The sequence below is a fragment of the Canis lupus genome, chromosome X (assembly GCF_048164855.1).
Source record: "Canis lupus baileyi chromosome X, mCanLup2.hap1, whole genome shotgun sequence".
NCBI lineage: Eukaryota > Metazoa > Chordata > Mammalia > Carnivora > Canidae > Canis > Canis lupus.
Window position 1 is genome coordinate 89053055 of NC_132876.1, and position 14031 is coordinate 89067085.

The 14031-nt window shown below is 38.3% G+C and overlaps 1 protein-coding gene across 13 annotated transcripts in view; it reads left to right on the top strand.

Annotated features, from left to right (window-relative positions):
* CASK (calcium/calmodulin dependent serine protein kinase) overlaps positions 1 to 14031 on the top strand; it is a 349933-nt gene that overhangs the window by 288061 nt on the left and 47841 nt on the right. For all 13 annotated transcript variants that reach the window (XM_072816975.1, XM_072816976.1, XM_072816981.1 and 10 more), the window contains 3 exons: positions 936 to 1013; positions 3404 to 3484; positions 8323 to 8511. In XM_072816975.1, coding sequence (XP_072673076.1) covers positions 936 to 1013; positions 3404 to 3484; positions 8323 to 8511 — 348 coding nt within the window. The remainder of the gene's footprint in view (positions 1 to 935; positions 1014 to 3403; positions 3485 to 8322; positions 8512 to 14031) is intronic.

Consider the following 14031-nt stretch of genomic DNA (forward strand, 5'->3'; position numbering starts at 1 on the left):
GCATCAGTATAAACAAATCTAACCGTAACCTGAAGGATGTATACAGTCAGTATTTGACCTGTACATTAGCATTGTGGTGCATAGTAGGAAGAAGGAAAAAAGAACTAAACAAAAAAACAAAACAAAAAAACCTCCTATTTTAGAGAAATTAGGAAATAGACGTGGCAGACTGGCCAAAATCCATTCCAATGTTTCGCAGCAGACTGTCAAATGAGCCATTTGGCTTAAGGTAGAATTAATATTTTAATTGCGTTTCCACTCCAGAGATTTTTCTTTAAAGAATTGAATTAATTGTTTTCAGAAAGTCAAATTTTGCATCAGTTAGATTTGTGGGGTTTTCAAAATACATTTAGAGTCTTCTCACTGTCTTATGCTCTGTGAATTCGCAAATTCAAAAGGAAAAAGTTCATGTCCTTAATTTCTTGCTGAGAGATGCCAGCACTGATACTGTTAATAAACAGCCCTGGTGAAACAAGCATAAACCTTTTGTGAGAACATTCCTTCCTAGAAGGAGTTGGGTTTGCCCTTTCCCAAGATTTAGATTTTGGTGAGAATTCTTTCAGACATGTCTTGGCCAGAAAGCGTTCTTTCATTTTGTTCTGTATCCCTGTTATTGAATGCTGCTTCTCCCAGAGGCAAAAAAAAATATTGCAATTCTGAAATAGTGATGGATTTTAAATGAGAAAGGAAACTGCTGTAGTGACAGGATCCTGGACCATCTATTTAAAGATGATTTTCTAAAACGATACGCGTAAGACTGCTCTTGCAACAAGTTTCACTGAATGAGTAAGACATTATTAATGGGAGGATATCACTGAAATCATCAGCCGGCGTTTGTCAGAGGGAGGTATTGTTTAGTGAAATAATAAACATGAAGCTCTGAACTTTTAGCAAGGAATTATGCGTGTTGATTGGATTTTCTTCTTTGCTTTTAGCTGTATGACAAAATTAACACAAAGTCTTCACCACAAATCAGGAATCCTCCGAGTGATGCAGTACAGAGAGCCAAAGAGGTAAGTGATATATTTTGTAAATGTATCCAGGTGTCATATTTGCTACCTTGATTGAAAACATTGCTGCTGCCATAGACAGAGGTTGTTTCCTTGGAGTCACAATTGGACCATTGCAATCAGATTTAGTATTTCTAAGTTTATCACTGAACATTTTACATACAGGAAAGAAAGACAATCCTCAGGGGTGACACTGCTTCCATTTCTAGTTCTGATTCTGCTACATAAACTTGAACATATTAATATATCAATTGTACTTCTCTTTTTTAAAAAAATTAGTAATTTTACTGTGCTTGGTGGAAATGGACTATGAAAATTTGAGTTGCTTTTTTAAGGTGATAGTGTTTGGAAGTTAAATAAATATCTGTAGCAATTAAGTATACTGAGTTCAGAAAGAAGTCATTTTTATACATTGTCGGCTAGTGTACATGGCTGTATCTGTTACCAACTTTAACTTTTTTTAATGTGTTTTTATTTTTCTTTAAGTAACCTCTACATTCAACATGGGGCTCGAACTCACAAGCCCAAGATCAAGAATTGTATGCTCTAAAGAATGAGCCAGCCAGGCGCCCCAACTTTTTTATTATAGAAACATGATATCGCAGAAAGTTTGGATGAATAAAACTCCATCCAAAATCCCATCACCCTAACGCAGTAATTTTCATTTCTGCATATACACTTCCAATCACTATCATTTCATATAAATTTTATTTTTTATTTCTTTGCATATACATTTTATAGAGCTGCAATCAAAATATATCTTTTCTTACCTAAAATTATATAATCGTTTTCCAGTGTTTATAGTTGGTCTTCATTAATATAAATTCTAATGATGGCACAAATCTTCTTTGCTATTACTAAATTATAATGAATTGTCAATTCCTCCATTGTTAGACACATAGTTTTTTTCCCTTCCCTTTTTGATGTTATAAAAGTCTGTATGCAAATTAACATTTCCCTTTAAAAACAGTTTTTATACAGTGAGACTACTAAGTGAAAGTGTATGAAAGACAGAATCCCTTCCCTCCCAGATTTTAAATGACGCACCTGCATTGGAAACTATCTCATTCACTGAGAAACAAGACCATGGGTGTGTGCTATTGGGCCTGTCCATGCAGTTAGGGGCACCAATGAAGAGAAGTTCTCTCTGACTTAAAGGACCACACCTTGCTGTTTAAAATTACAGACTATGTGAGTAGCAGGGGACCAGAGAGAACACATGGTTTCATCCTTTCCTTTCACTGGTAGAAAAACTCAAAGCATAATACACAGTTTGCTTATCTTCATTAAACAATATGAATTAACAGCATAACCAGCACTTGCTAGGGGTTTGTTTAGATAAGAAAAAAACCCTGGAGTGTTTGTTTTAGTCTTTTTCCTTCTTCCCTGAGAAAGTGACTGAGTAGTACTGAGGTATGCCTGTGAAATCCAAGCCTTAGGCTAAGTGATCTCTTAATGCTCCTTCCTGCCCCAGTATTAAGATTCTCTAAGATCCTCGAGGTGAGAGGTACCTCTGGCTGGATGACTTGTATGCCCCTGACATCCAGTCCTGCTGCTCAACTTTGGAAACTGAGTGCAATGTGTATAACTAACTACTCTGTGAGTCCAACCATCTATAGTTCGAACCGCAACAGTATGTTTACTCTGGGGGCACGGGGGGAAATACAGAGAGAGGCTTACCCCTGGTCTCCTGTCACATAGTCAAATTTTAAATGGTTAAACTCCATCCTGATGGTAACATAACTTTTTGAGTGGAAAGAGAAGTTTTCAGTTGTTATTTGTATTTTGTTTTAACTGTTCTCTTGGATTCCTGGCAGTTAATGCTAGCAGCTATTGGCAGAGGCATGGTTTTCTCTCTGTGAGATGTGTGGAGAATAACACTGACTCTGCCAGGGCTGCAGGAAAATTACTTAAGTGTTTCTTTTCTTAAAATGGTTTTTATTTGAGCCTGTGTCATTTTAATCTTTCTAAAAGGAATCAACCATTTTGTTAATATAAAAAATGTGGCTATTAACTTTTATTACAGATTCATTTTGATAGCGAGTTTGGAAAAAGATTTGTAGAGATTTTTTCCCATTAAATTAATTAAGTTTACTTATACCTATAGTAAATATGTATTGTGGACTTGTCATTTTGTTTTATATTTTTCAACAACTTTTCAGGTTATAGTGGGGTAATATAGTCAGAGAAATTATAGCAATTTGTTTTACTTTTTTATTGCCATCAATAGAGTTCTTTTATATTAATAACCTTTAATAAAGTGATGAATTTTTTCCAAAGTAATTGTTTTGTCTGCCACAAAAATCTATTCATAATTTTTCATTTAAAAGAATTCTATATTTTCTAAAGCTGGCACCCTGCTTATACTGTTATACATCTTGCTTATTTTTTAGGTATTGGAAGAAATTTCATGTTACCCTGAGAATAATGATGCAAAGGAACTAAAGCGTATTTTAACACAACCTCATTTCATGGTGAGTACCAATTAAACATCCATAGAACCAAAAACCTCACTTTCAAAAGAAATTTTTAATAGTCCTCATAAGATGTGGCCATCTTCATCAGATGTGTCATTACTCATATAATATCAGATTGTTAAGATTACAGTATCAGGTAATATGAAATAAGTCAAGATCCCCTTTGTTTACTTCATGCCACAGTCATAAAGATGCTATCCTAAGGTTGCAAATCATCACACAAGGGATTTGCTTCCTGCTAGGGTAATTCTTAAGTTACTGGAACTGTATATGTTACTTAAACCACAGAGAACTCAACCTGAAGTGAGTTTTCACTAAAAAAGAATTATCTGAACCTAGGTGATTTATTGGAAAAATTCCATCTCTCAACAATGCAGAACTTTTAAACTTTCTTTGTTCATTTCTACTGTAAGGAAAATGGGGATATAGTAAGAGAAATTATAGCAATTTGTTTTATTTTTTATTGCCATCAATAGAGCTCTTTTATATTAATAACCTATAATAAAGTGATGAACAGATGCACCTATAGTTAGGCAGTTATAATACTAAACAGAACTCAAAATAGATGAGATACCTTTCTGTGGAAGAAGGTCCAGAGTTATCTACTTAACTGCAATTCAAAAGTATGATTACAAATGGAAATTCATGTTGAATATAACATTTTTAAGACATCAGCCACATGGGGTGCCTGGGTGACTCAGTAGGTTAAGCATCCAACTCTTGATTTCAGTTTAGGCCATGATCTCAGGGTCATTGGATTGAGCCCCACATCAAGCTCTGTGCTCAACAGAGAGTGTCCTCGAGATTCTCTCCCTCTCCCTCTGCCTCCACCTCACTCATTCTCACCCACTCTCTCTCTCACTCTCACTCTCTCAACTCAAATAAATAATAAATCTTTAAAAAAAAACACAAAAAAATTAGCCACATCAGGGGCACCTGGCTGGCTCAGTCAGTAGAGCATGTGATTCTTGATCTCTGGATCATGAGTTTGAGCCCCATATTGGGGGTAGAGATTGCTTAAATAAATAAAACTTTTTTTTTAAGATCTAAAAAAGAACATTAACCACATCAGCATATGTGTACTATATGGGAAGAGTGGAAAATCCAGGTGGCTGCCCCTTGGGAGACAATGTGACTTCATAGCTATGATCTCATTACTACTATTGAGGTGATAATTTTTCAAATAACAGTCACAGTATAAAAGATGTATCATGCCAGTTACTATGACACAATGTTTTTAAAACTTTAACCCAGCCATCAAAACAGAATTTTGTTCTCAAAGTGAGGACTAAGAAAGAGCCAATTACCGTATTCACCCTAATTCTCCCACCCAAGCCCTGAACCTAAACTCAATCAAGTATAATCCTTGATAGTATTTCACTTGGTTCCCCTATGACAGCAGCTCTCTCCAGTGGGTTACAGCAAATCATGCTCTCCACCTGTGGGTGAGCACATTATTACAACTTAGGTGTGTAAACAAAGGACTCAGCTCAAATCCTGCCTCTGCTGTCAAAGTCTCATAACATTTCTGCCATCCACATTGACCTTTCTCTTCTGAGATTCCTTCTACACTTGCTCGTATTCACCTGTAGAACATTCTAATCCATGAAGCCTGCTGGAGCAGGTCCCTTCACTAGTGAATGAGCACATCTCAGCTCAGCTTTGTTGTCCTCATTGAACTTGTGGTCTCATCTAATGGTTGTTATTTGTTTCACAGATCAGGAAAATGAAGAGACTATAGGCCTTCATAGTATCCTCAAGTTTGAGAAATCACAAATATCGGGAGTTAATTACCCTTAATATTGTTCCTGATTGTTTCACATATGTAGGCCATGTTTCCCCAGGTTATAATTAATTCTCCTTTATGTCTTATGTCAATAAAATTGGTGAAAGCTCTGGGTTCAGATGGACCTGGGATTGAACTCCAGCCTTGCTGCCCTAGCTCTGTGAACTCTGACTCTCTGAGCCAAACTCACAGAGTTGGAAAACTTACGTAGATGTACATTACCATGCTTAGCACAGTGCCTGACATGTGCTTGATGTCTAATAAATGCTAGCTAATGAACATTATTAGTTTCCTCCATAGTGTCTTTTTTTTTCTTTTTTTTTCTTTTATTTTTTTTAATTTTTTATTTATTTATGATAGTCACAGAGAGAGAGAGAGAGAGGCAGAGACACAGGCAGAGGGAGAAGCAGGCTCCATGCACCGGGAGCCCGATGTGGGACTCGATCCTGGGTCTCCAGGATCGCGCCCTGGGCCAAAGGCAGGCGCCAAACCGCTGCACCACCCAGGGATCCCTCCTCCATAGTGTCTTATCACGTGCAGGGCACATAGTAAGTTCTCAGCAAAATATTGAATAGATTAGGAACCTGCCCATCGGCAGAAAGGTTAACCTCCTGTCAACTGCCCTGTGCTGTGCAGTGTGCTTCCCATAGATAGAAACGTGTACATTTTAACAGACAATGCCTGTCTGTAAGTTGCTAAGTCACCTCAGTGCAGTTCACAGGATGATATAGGACCATTTGAGACCAGTAGATCTTTCAGATTTGACAGAAGCTGAGTAAAGAAATTAACATTTACCCAAATAAGAGCCTTTTCTTAAGGTTTAGCTTTTTTTTCTTTCAAAATCATTAAAGCTCAGACATCCCCATGTTTCACAACTTACCCACCTTTGAAGCCTTAATTTATTTTGCTTTTCTGAAGTCAGAGAGAAGTTAGTATATGCATTGCTATTAGCAAATGGTTTCAGAAATAATAAATAATCCTTATAATTTCTGAATACCTAGATAGATGCTGAAAAAAACATTTTCATTTGCTCACCAAATATGTGAATGCCTATTGTGTGCAGGCATGATGCCAGACACTAAGAATGGTGGTGAATAGAACAGACAGGGTCCCTGCCCTCGTGGGATGTCCATTCAGGTGGGGCTGGGATACAGGATGGATAAGTGGGGTACAGGATGGATAGGTGGACTAGAGACAGACAGTAAACAAGTAAGCCAGGTAATTTCATATAGTAATAATAACTATGAAGAAAAACAAGGGATAACGGAGCAGAGATGATAGTAAAGCTGGGGCTACTTTAGGTAGCCAGGGCGAAGTCCCTCTGAGGACTTAACACGTGAGCTAAGAATTGTTATCTGAGAGAACCCAGCCGTCTGAACATCCAAGCATTGGGGAAGAGCAAATGCAAAGGCCCAGAGGCAGGAAGGAGCTCTGCAGGATCAAAGTATGGAAGTAAGGCCATCATGGCTGGGATACAACAAACAAGGGAGGGACTGGTATGAGAAGAGCTAGGAGAGGGGCGCCTGGGTGGCTCAGTCAGTTAAGCATCTGCTTGGCTCAGGTCATGATCTCAGGGTCCTGGGATCGAGCCCCACTTCAGGCTCCCTGCTCAGCAGTGAGTCTATTTCTCCCTCTCCCTCTGTCCCCTCTGCCTGTTTGTGGGTATGCTCTCTCACTCTCTCAAACAAGTAAAATCTTAAAAAAAAAAAAGAAGAAGAAGAAGAAGAAGAGCTAGCAGAGGTTGACAGAGGCCAGACGACCAAGTCAGGTCTTCCAGGCCATGGTAAGGAGTCCAGATTTTCTCCTGATTGGAGTAGGGCAACACCAAGTGGCTGCAAGCAGGAAAATATGATCAGATATGCACTTGAGACATCCTGGGGCTGATGTGCAGAGAATGGATTCTGGTGGGGATAAGAATTAAAGGAGGGAGGCCAATTCGGCAGCCAAGGTCCCTAGAGCTTGTGTGGAGCCCTGCTCCAAAGCTCTGCACTGCTTAATGCCCCCTCACCCAGACCACAGTTTAGACCAGCCCTCTAAGATCTTGAAACTAGCTGCCATTTCCTTTAGTAATCCAAATGCATTTATTGCTCCAAGCATATGCTTTGTTGATGACAGATCAGCATCACCTTCTTTATGATTTTACTGCATTGTTACCTTTTTATTTTTGCCTTGTATGCATGCCTTTAAAATTAAAATAGCCAAGTCATGACTTTGATAAGCTTTTTAATTAAATCACTTAATTTGAGATGCTAAGGGTTTACTTTTAAAGCAATTTTAATTGCATTTCATTATCTCCGGATATTTCATTACCACACAGATCACAGATGAAAATAGAACTGAGTTTATAGTTAACACACAAGAAAATATAATCTGTGCAAAGCTCCAAACGTACTGATATTCAGCCATAAAATTCTCTTTGAAGTAGAAATGTTCAAATATCCGTGGCTATGAAAACTTTTATGATGACACAAAAAAGTACAGTAAGTAGAAAAATATCCTCTTTTAGGGAAACCAGGGATCCTTATTATCCAGTTTCACCAAGATATGACATATGCAGGTATCAATACAAAGAAATCACTTCTTTGTTAACAGACTTTGCAAAACCATTCGTAATAGTAATTGTCATCTTATTTTTCATTTCAGCAAGTGCTCCAAAAAATAAAAACAAAAACATTACATAGATTTAGACTTTGAGCTCTATATCATATGTGAGATTTTGAAAAACTACATTTTTTCAGGCACAGTGGTGTGTATTTTCATTTCTTTTACTAAGTCATATTATAAATTATCTTCATCCTTTGGGTTATACAAAAGAGTTATTGGTTAATACCACCCAGAAAGATAGTTGTTCAAAACACCAATTATTGCATTGTTTCTTTTTAAATTTGTTCCCATCCTAAGCCTAAGCCCAAATCTGCCACCTCTATTTACAGATGATTCTTTCTACTAAATTGTTTGAAACTGCATTATGTCTGCCTGCATTTGAAATAACACATTTCTGCTGAAATAGTACTTTTATTAATATTTTACTTTCTTCATAAAATACCAGGCCTTACTTCAGACTCATGATGTAGTGGCACATGAAGTTTACAGCGATGAAGCATTGAGGGTCACACCTCCTCCCACCTCTCCCTATTTAAATGGTGATTCTCCAGAAAGCGCAAACGGAGATATGGATATGGAGAATGTGACCAGAGTCCGCCTGGTCCAGTTCCAAAAGAACACAGATGAGCCCATGGTAAGTAGAAAAAGAAAGTTTCTAGACTCTAAAATCCCAGCCTAAGCAACTTCAACCTACACTACTAAGAGGGAAGGAGGGGAGGGATAGTTTAAAAGCCTTCCCTTTCCAGCTCCTCCACCACCACCTCCCAACCTGCACCCAGAATTTTTCTACCTGATGCCATGCCTAAGGCCACCCCCCACCTCTCCTTTCACAAATGCTCTGTAGCTCCACCAAAAAAGGACATACCTGGTACATTACTCCAGTAAAAACCTCTGAGGCACAATTTGAAATACTGGTATTGAAAAAGCAAATGTCTAACGACATTGTGAAAAGCATCCTTTTATAAGATATTTGCCTTTAACAAAATGAGAGGAAGACTAATTTGGAAAGCATTCAAAGAACTGAGTGATGTCACTAAAATAATATTCCTTCCATTCACACTAATTTAAGTGGATTCATTTTCTCCAGGTATAGGAACAGCATCAGAATAAAATTGATGCTGAGCCTGCCTCATTCTCACAAAATCCTGGGAGATGGGGAATATCGAGGGAAAGGCTCTGTGGTATTAACTGAGCAAAGTGGGGTATGAGGTGGGAGGGCAGAGTGGAGACCATCCAGGCCAACCAAGTGTGCCAAATCCTGGTAATAAGAAAGACTCTTATCAGAGTTTCAGAGTGGAAAGGGGGCACCATGGCTTGCAGTATAGAAAACAGTGCCTGGCAGGATCAGGACATAAGAATGTTGAAAGACATGTTAAGGATTCTGTTCTTTATCTCAAAAACAGTGAGAGGCTCTTGAAGAGTTTCAAGCAGGGAGAGAAGATCAGATTTGCATTTTAGAAAGACTCTCTCCGGAGAATAGATTAGAGAGAGGTCGTAGGGAGACCAGAGAAGAGGTTATTGCCTCTGGACCAGGGAGAGCAGATGGAACTAGGAGCTAGAGGCACAGATACCAAATGGAAAGAAGTGAACAAAAGAGCAAAATCAATAGACTTGGATAAGAGATTGACTAGGGGACTGGGGGAGAAGCCGTTACCAAGGATGTCCCTTAAGCTTTATATGTTCACAACCACATGGATAGTAATGCTACCCATTGAGATAAAGGCTATTGGAAAAGTACCATGTTTGGGGGAAGAATCCTATCTTTGGGGTGGGGAAGCATTCAAACTTACACATTCATATCTTTCCCTCAGAGCAAAGAAAATGGATATTGGGGTATAGAAAACACAAATTCCTTACTTAAGAAAGTTGCCCAGTTGCTTTCCAGATTAAAGGAAGAGCTACAAAGCAGTGATTTCTCTGACTACGATTTCCAGAGAACTCTGAACTCTAGATGTTTCAGGTTGTAATTCTCATGTACTGATCTTTGCCACTTTTACTGTACTACCCAGCACTTGCAGCAGGAAGGGGACCTGTAAGTCACTTCACCCCTTTTTGGTGACATCCAAACAACCCTTCGGCTTAAGAGCACAAGCAGTAGCAACTTTTGGGTGCTTTGGGCAGATCACTTCAAGTCTGCTCATACTTTGTTTAGCAATTACTGCCAGAAGCATACTTGACTAAATGACCCCCAAGATCACACCCAGCTCCAAAAGTCTAATATCCACTTATTCATTTTATATGTCCATCCACTCATTTAGCAAATGTTTAAGTGCCTACTATGCACAGATCACTGTATTGGATGCCAGTGATGTAGTGACAGATAAGACACAGCCCCTTCTCAGAGCTCACTTTCCACAGGACTGCCAACATTAAGTAAGTAAATATGCAGTTTAGCACAGTTTGCTAAACAAGAACAATTAGGATAAAGCTATAGAGGAGAGAAGACTGTGTCCAAGAGGCAAGGAGAAGGGGTGTCGTTCAGCCAAGCAAAACAGACAGGAAAGCTGGAAGGGACCACAAGAAGGAGGCCCAGAAGTGTCCTGTGATCATCATATTCTAAAGCAGCCTGATGACATTTGTTTGATCTTTTGTATGGAGGCTCACTACCTAAACACCATAGACTGAATTAAAGCATATCCCTGGGTTACTTTTTTCAGAAAGCATAAAATGGCCTTGAGTCTCCCCTAAAAGTCTCCTTAAAAAAGCCCTTCTCTGTTCTTTGATCCTACTGAAGGTATGTGTTCTCCTTCTGACTGGTTGCCATAAAAATAGGAATAATTTGTTGTAAAATGGATATTTTCAATAATAGAGTACAGTTCTCTGTTAAATTTAATACAGCTTCGTTTGCTTAGCAAATTGTCTTATTAAAAGCATTATATTACTGTGCAAGACATGCCTATGTGATCTGTTTTGCTTTGGGGACCCCTATAACGTGTCCAATTATGTTAGATTCACCCTGCAAGGGTGATACACTCCCATTACTTCCCCCTAGTCATGAGAGGCCCCTGTCTGTCTCATCACTATTTTCTATTCACTAATGAATAGTCTCATTCATTAGGTGCCTAGCAGAGTGCTTGTCCACATAACAGAATCACAGTAATGTTGTTTGAATTAATACATTAATTTATTAATTTCAAGGCTGAAACCCCTTCATGCTGTCATTTCCCTTATGAAATTAGATCTGAGTTATACATTAATTTACAGCCTTTTTCCAGGAACACCTCTCTTGGTAACTGTACATGCTGATTGAATATACAAGTTGGAAATGAAACTTGAACATTACAGTTAAATGTTGGGACTAGAAACATTTTAATATACCAGTTTTTCACATTGCTTACCTACCACTTCTAAGAACTGTAAAATATGAACCAAGCAAAGTTACATTTTGTGGAATTGTACAGATTCAGAATGTAAATTATAAAGGCTCAAATATTTTCATGAAGCTTTCCAACAGAGTGTTATTCTCTAATGAAGAAGATAAGACAGTCCCCCTACCCCTAATCATCTCAAATTCAAGACCAGTTTTCACCAAGGGAACTTGTTAAAAATACAGATTTCTGGGCTCCATTCCAGACTTCCTGACTCTAAATCCAAAAAGTGAGTTTAAAAGACAGTATTATTTAAAAGGTTCCCATGTGATTTTTAGGATCAGCCAGGTCTAGTACAAAGAAAAATATGTTATGAAAGTTTATCTTATAATAGAGAATAATAGGAAAACAAAAATAATCTCTATAGACTAGTAGTCTGGCATTAAATATGTGGAGCTTCTACTTCTGGCCAAGATGGAGTAACAAGGACCAGATTTACCCTCTCACCTGAAATAACCAAAAAAATTTAAAAACAAACACAATTACATGGAAGAACAGTTTTCAAGACATTGGATATCAGACAACAAAGGAAAATGATCCCTAAGAGGCAGGAAGCAAACAGGCTGAGCCCTATGACTGTCCAGCCTTCTGACTTGAGGCCATAGCATAGAAAGGGAGAACTGAGGCAGAGCAAGCAGATACCCTGAATTGAGGAGACAGAACTGAGAATCCAAGGAGATCTAGGCATAGGACAGAGGACTAAAGAAGAGGTGCACAGAGAGAGAACCCCAGAGATCTGTAGAGGGTGTCTCTGAAGTATTCATCTAAATTATGATCAGTGCATTTATGAGAGGAAGCTGCCAAGGAAAGACCATCCAAAAAAATTAGAGGGAACAGTACCCAAAACGCACTGCCTGTTAACCACCAGCCAGACTGGAAAACAAATTCATGGAGCATTGTATAGAGTACTTAGGAAGATCTTTTTTTTTTTAAGATTTTATTTATTTATTCATGAGAGGCAGAGACACAGGCAGAGGGAGAAGCAGGCTCCATGCAGGGAGCCCGACGTGGGACTCGATCCCAGGATTCCAGGGTCAGGCCCTGGGCTGAAGGCAGGCGCTAAACCGCTGAGCCACTCAGGCTGCCCACTTAGGAAGATCTTATCTCAATAATGAGGAATAATTCGCTTCAGGCTCAAAGGTGCTCAAGACCTGCCTAACAAATCATGAAAGCAAGACCCAAAGGATTGGACTAATTGACCTAAGTAAGTGAACTATATCCCAGAACAAAGCCTAAGAATACTTAGAGGAATAAAAAACATCTAGCATGCAGCAAGATAAAATTCACAATGTCAGGCATTGAATCAAAGATTACTAATGGCATGTAAAGAAAAGGAGAAATGTGACCTATAATGTGGTGAATAATCAGTCAACTGACAGAACTGACAAAGATATTAGAATTAACAAAAAAATAAACTGATATTAATAGCAGATCAGACAATTGGGAAGAAAAAATTAGTGAACTCAAAGATATAGCAATAGAAACTATCTAAAATGAAATACAAAAAAAAAGAATTTTTAAAAATGAAAAAAGCAGAGGTGCCTGGGTAGGTCAGTGAGTTAAGCGTCCAACTCCTGATTTCAGCTCAGGTCATGATCTCAGGGTCATGAGATCAAGCCCCTCATCGTGCTCCATGCCAGTTGTGGAGCCTGCTTAAAATTCTCTTTCTCCCTCCCCTTTTGCCCCACCCCCACTTGTGTGTGCTCTCTCTCTCTCTCTCACTCTCACTCTCTCTTTCAAAAGAGTAAAAAGCATCACTGAGCTCTAGGACAACTTCAGACAGCCTAACATATGGTTAATTGGATTCTATAAAGAAGAGAATGAAGAAGAGAAAGGATATTTGAAGAAATAATGGATGAAAACATCCCAAACTTGATGAAAACTATAAATCTGCAGGTGCAAGATCACAATGAACCCCAAACCCAGGAAGCATCAGAAAACAGCACCAGGGTACATCTTAAAGGGTTTAGAACCCATAATAAAAAAAGATCTTAAAAACAGATAAAAATAATGTTACATATAGAGGAACAAAGATAAGAATGGCATCAGACTTCTTATCAAAAATAATACAATTGAAAAGAACAGTGTCTTTAAAGTACTGGAAGGAAAAACAACCTTGAGAGGGTTTATCTTAGATTTTGAAACTTAGCAAAGGTATGTTTCGAAAACTAAAGGCAAAATAGAAGCATTTTCAGACATACCAAAACTGAAAGAATTCAGTAGACCTACAGAATAAAATGTTAAAGGACATCCTTGTCATTTAAATCTCTTTAAAAGATAATTGGCAGTTTAAACAAAACTAACAGCATTGTGTTTGGGGGCTTGTTACATGTAAAAGTAAGATGTATAACTGTAACACAAAGGTCAGGAGAAAGGAAGTGGAACTATACTGTTAAAAGGTTCTTATACTACATGTGACATTGTATAATATCACTTGAAGGTAGACTATGATAAGTTAAAGATGCATACCATAAATGCTAAAGCAACCACTGAAACAAAACCGAATTATAGCTAATCAGACAACACAGGAGAGAAAATAGAATAAAAATAAGCTAACCCAAAAGAAGGCAGAAAAGAAAAAGAGAGCATAGAACAGATGGAAAAAAAAAAGAAATTAAATAGGAATGCCTGGATGGCTCAGCGATTGAGCATCGGCCTTTGGCTTAGGGTATGATCCTGGAGACCTGGGATCGAGTCCCGCATCAGGCTTCCTGCATGGAGCCTGCTTCTCCCTCTGCTTGTGTCTCTCTCTCTCCGTGTCTCTCATGAATAAATAAATAAAATCT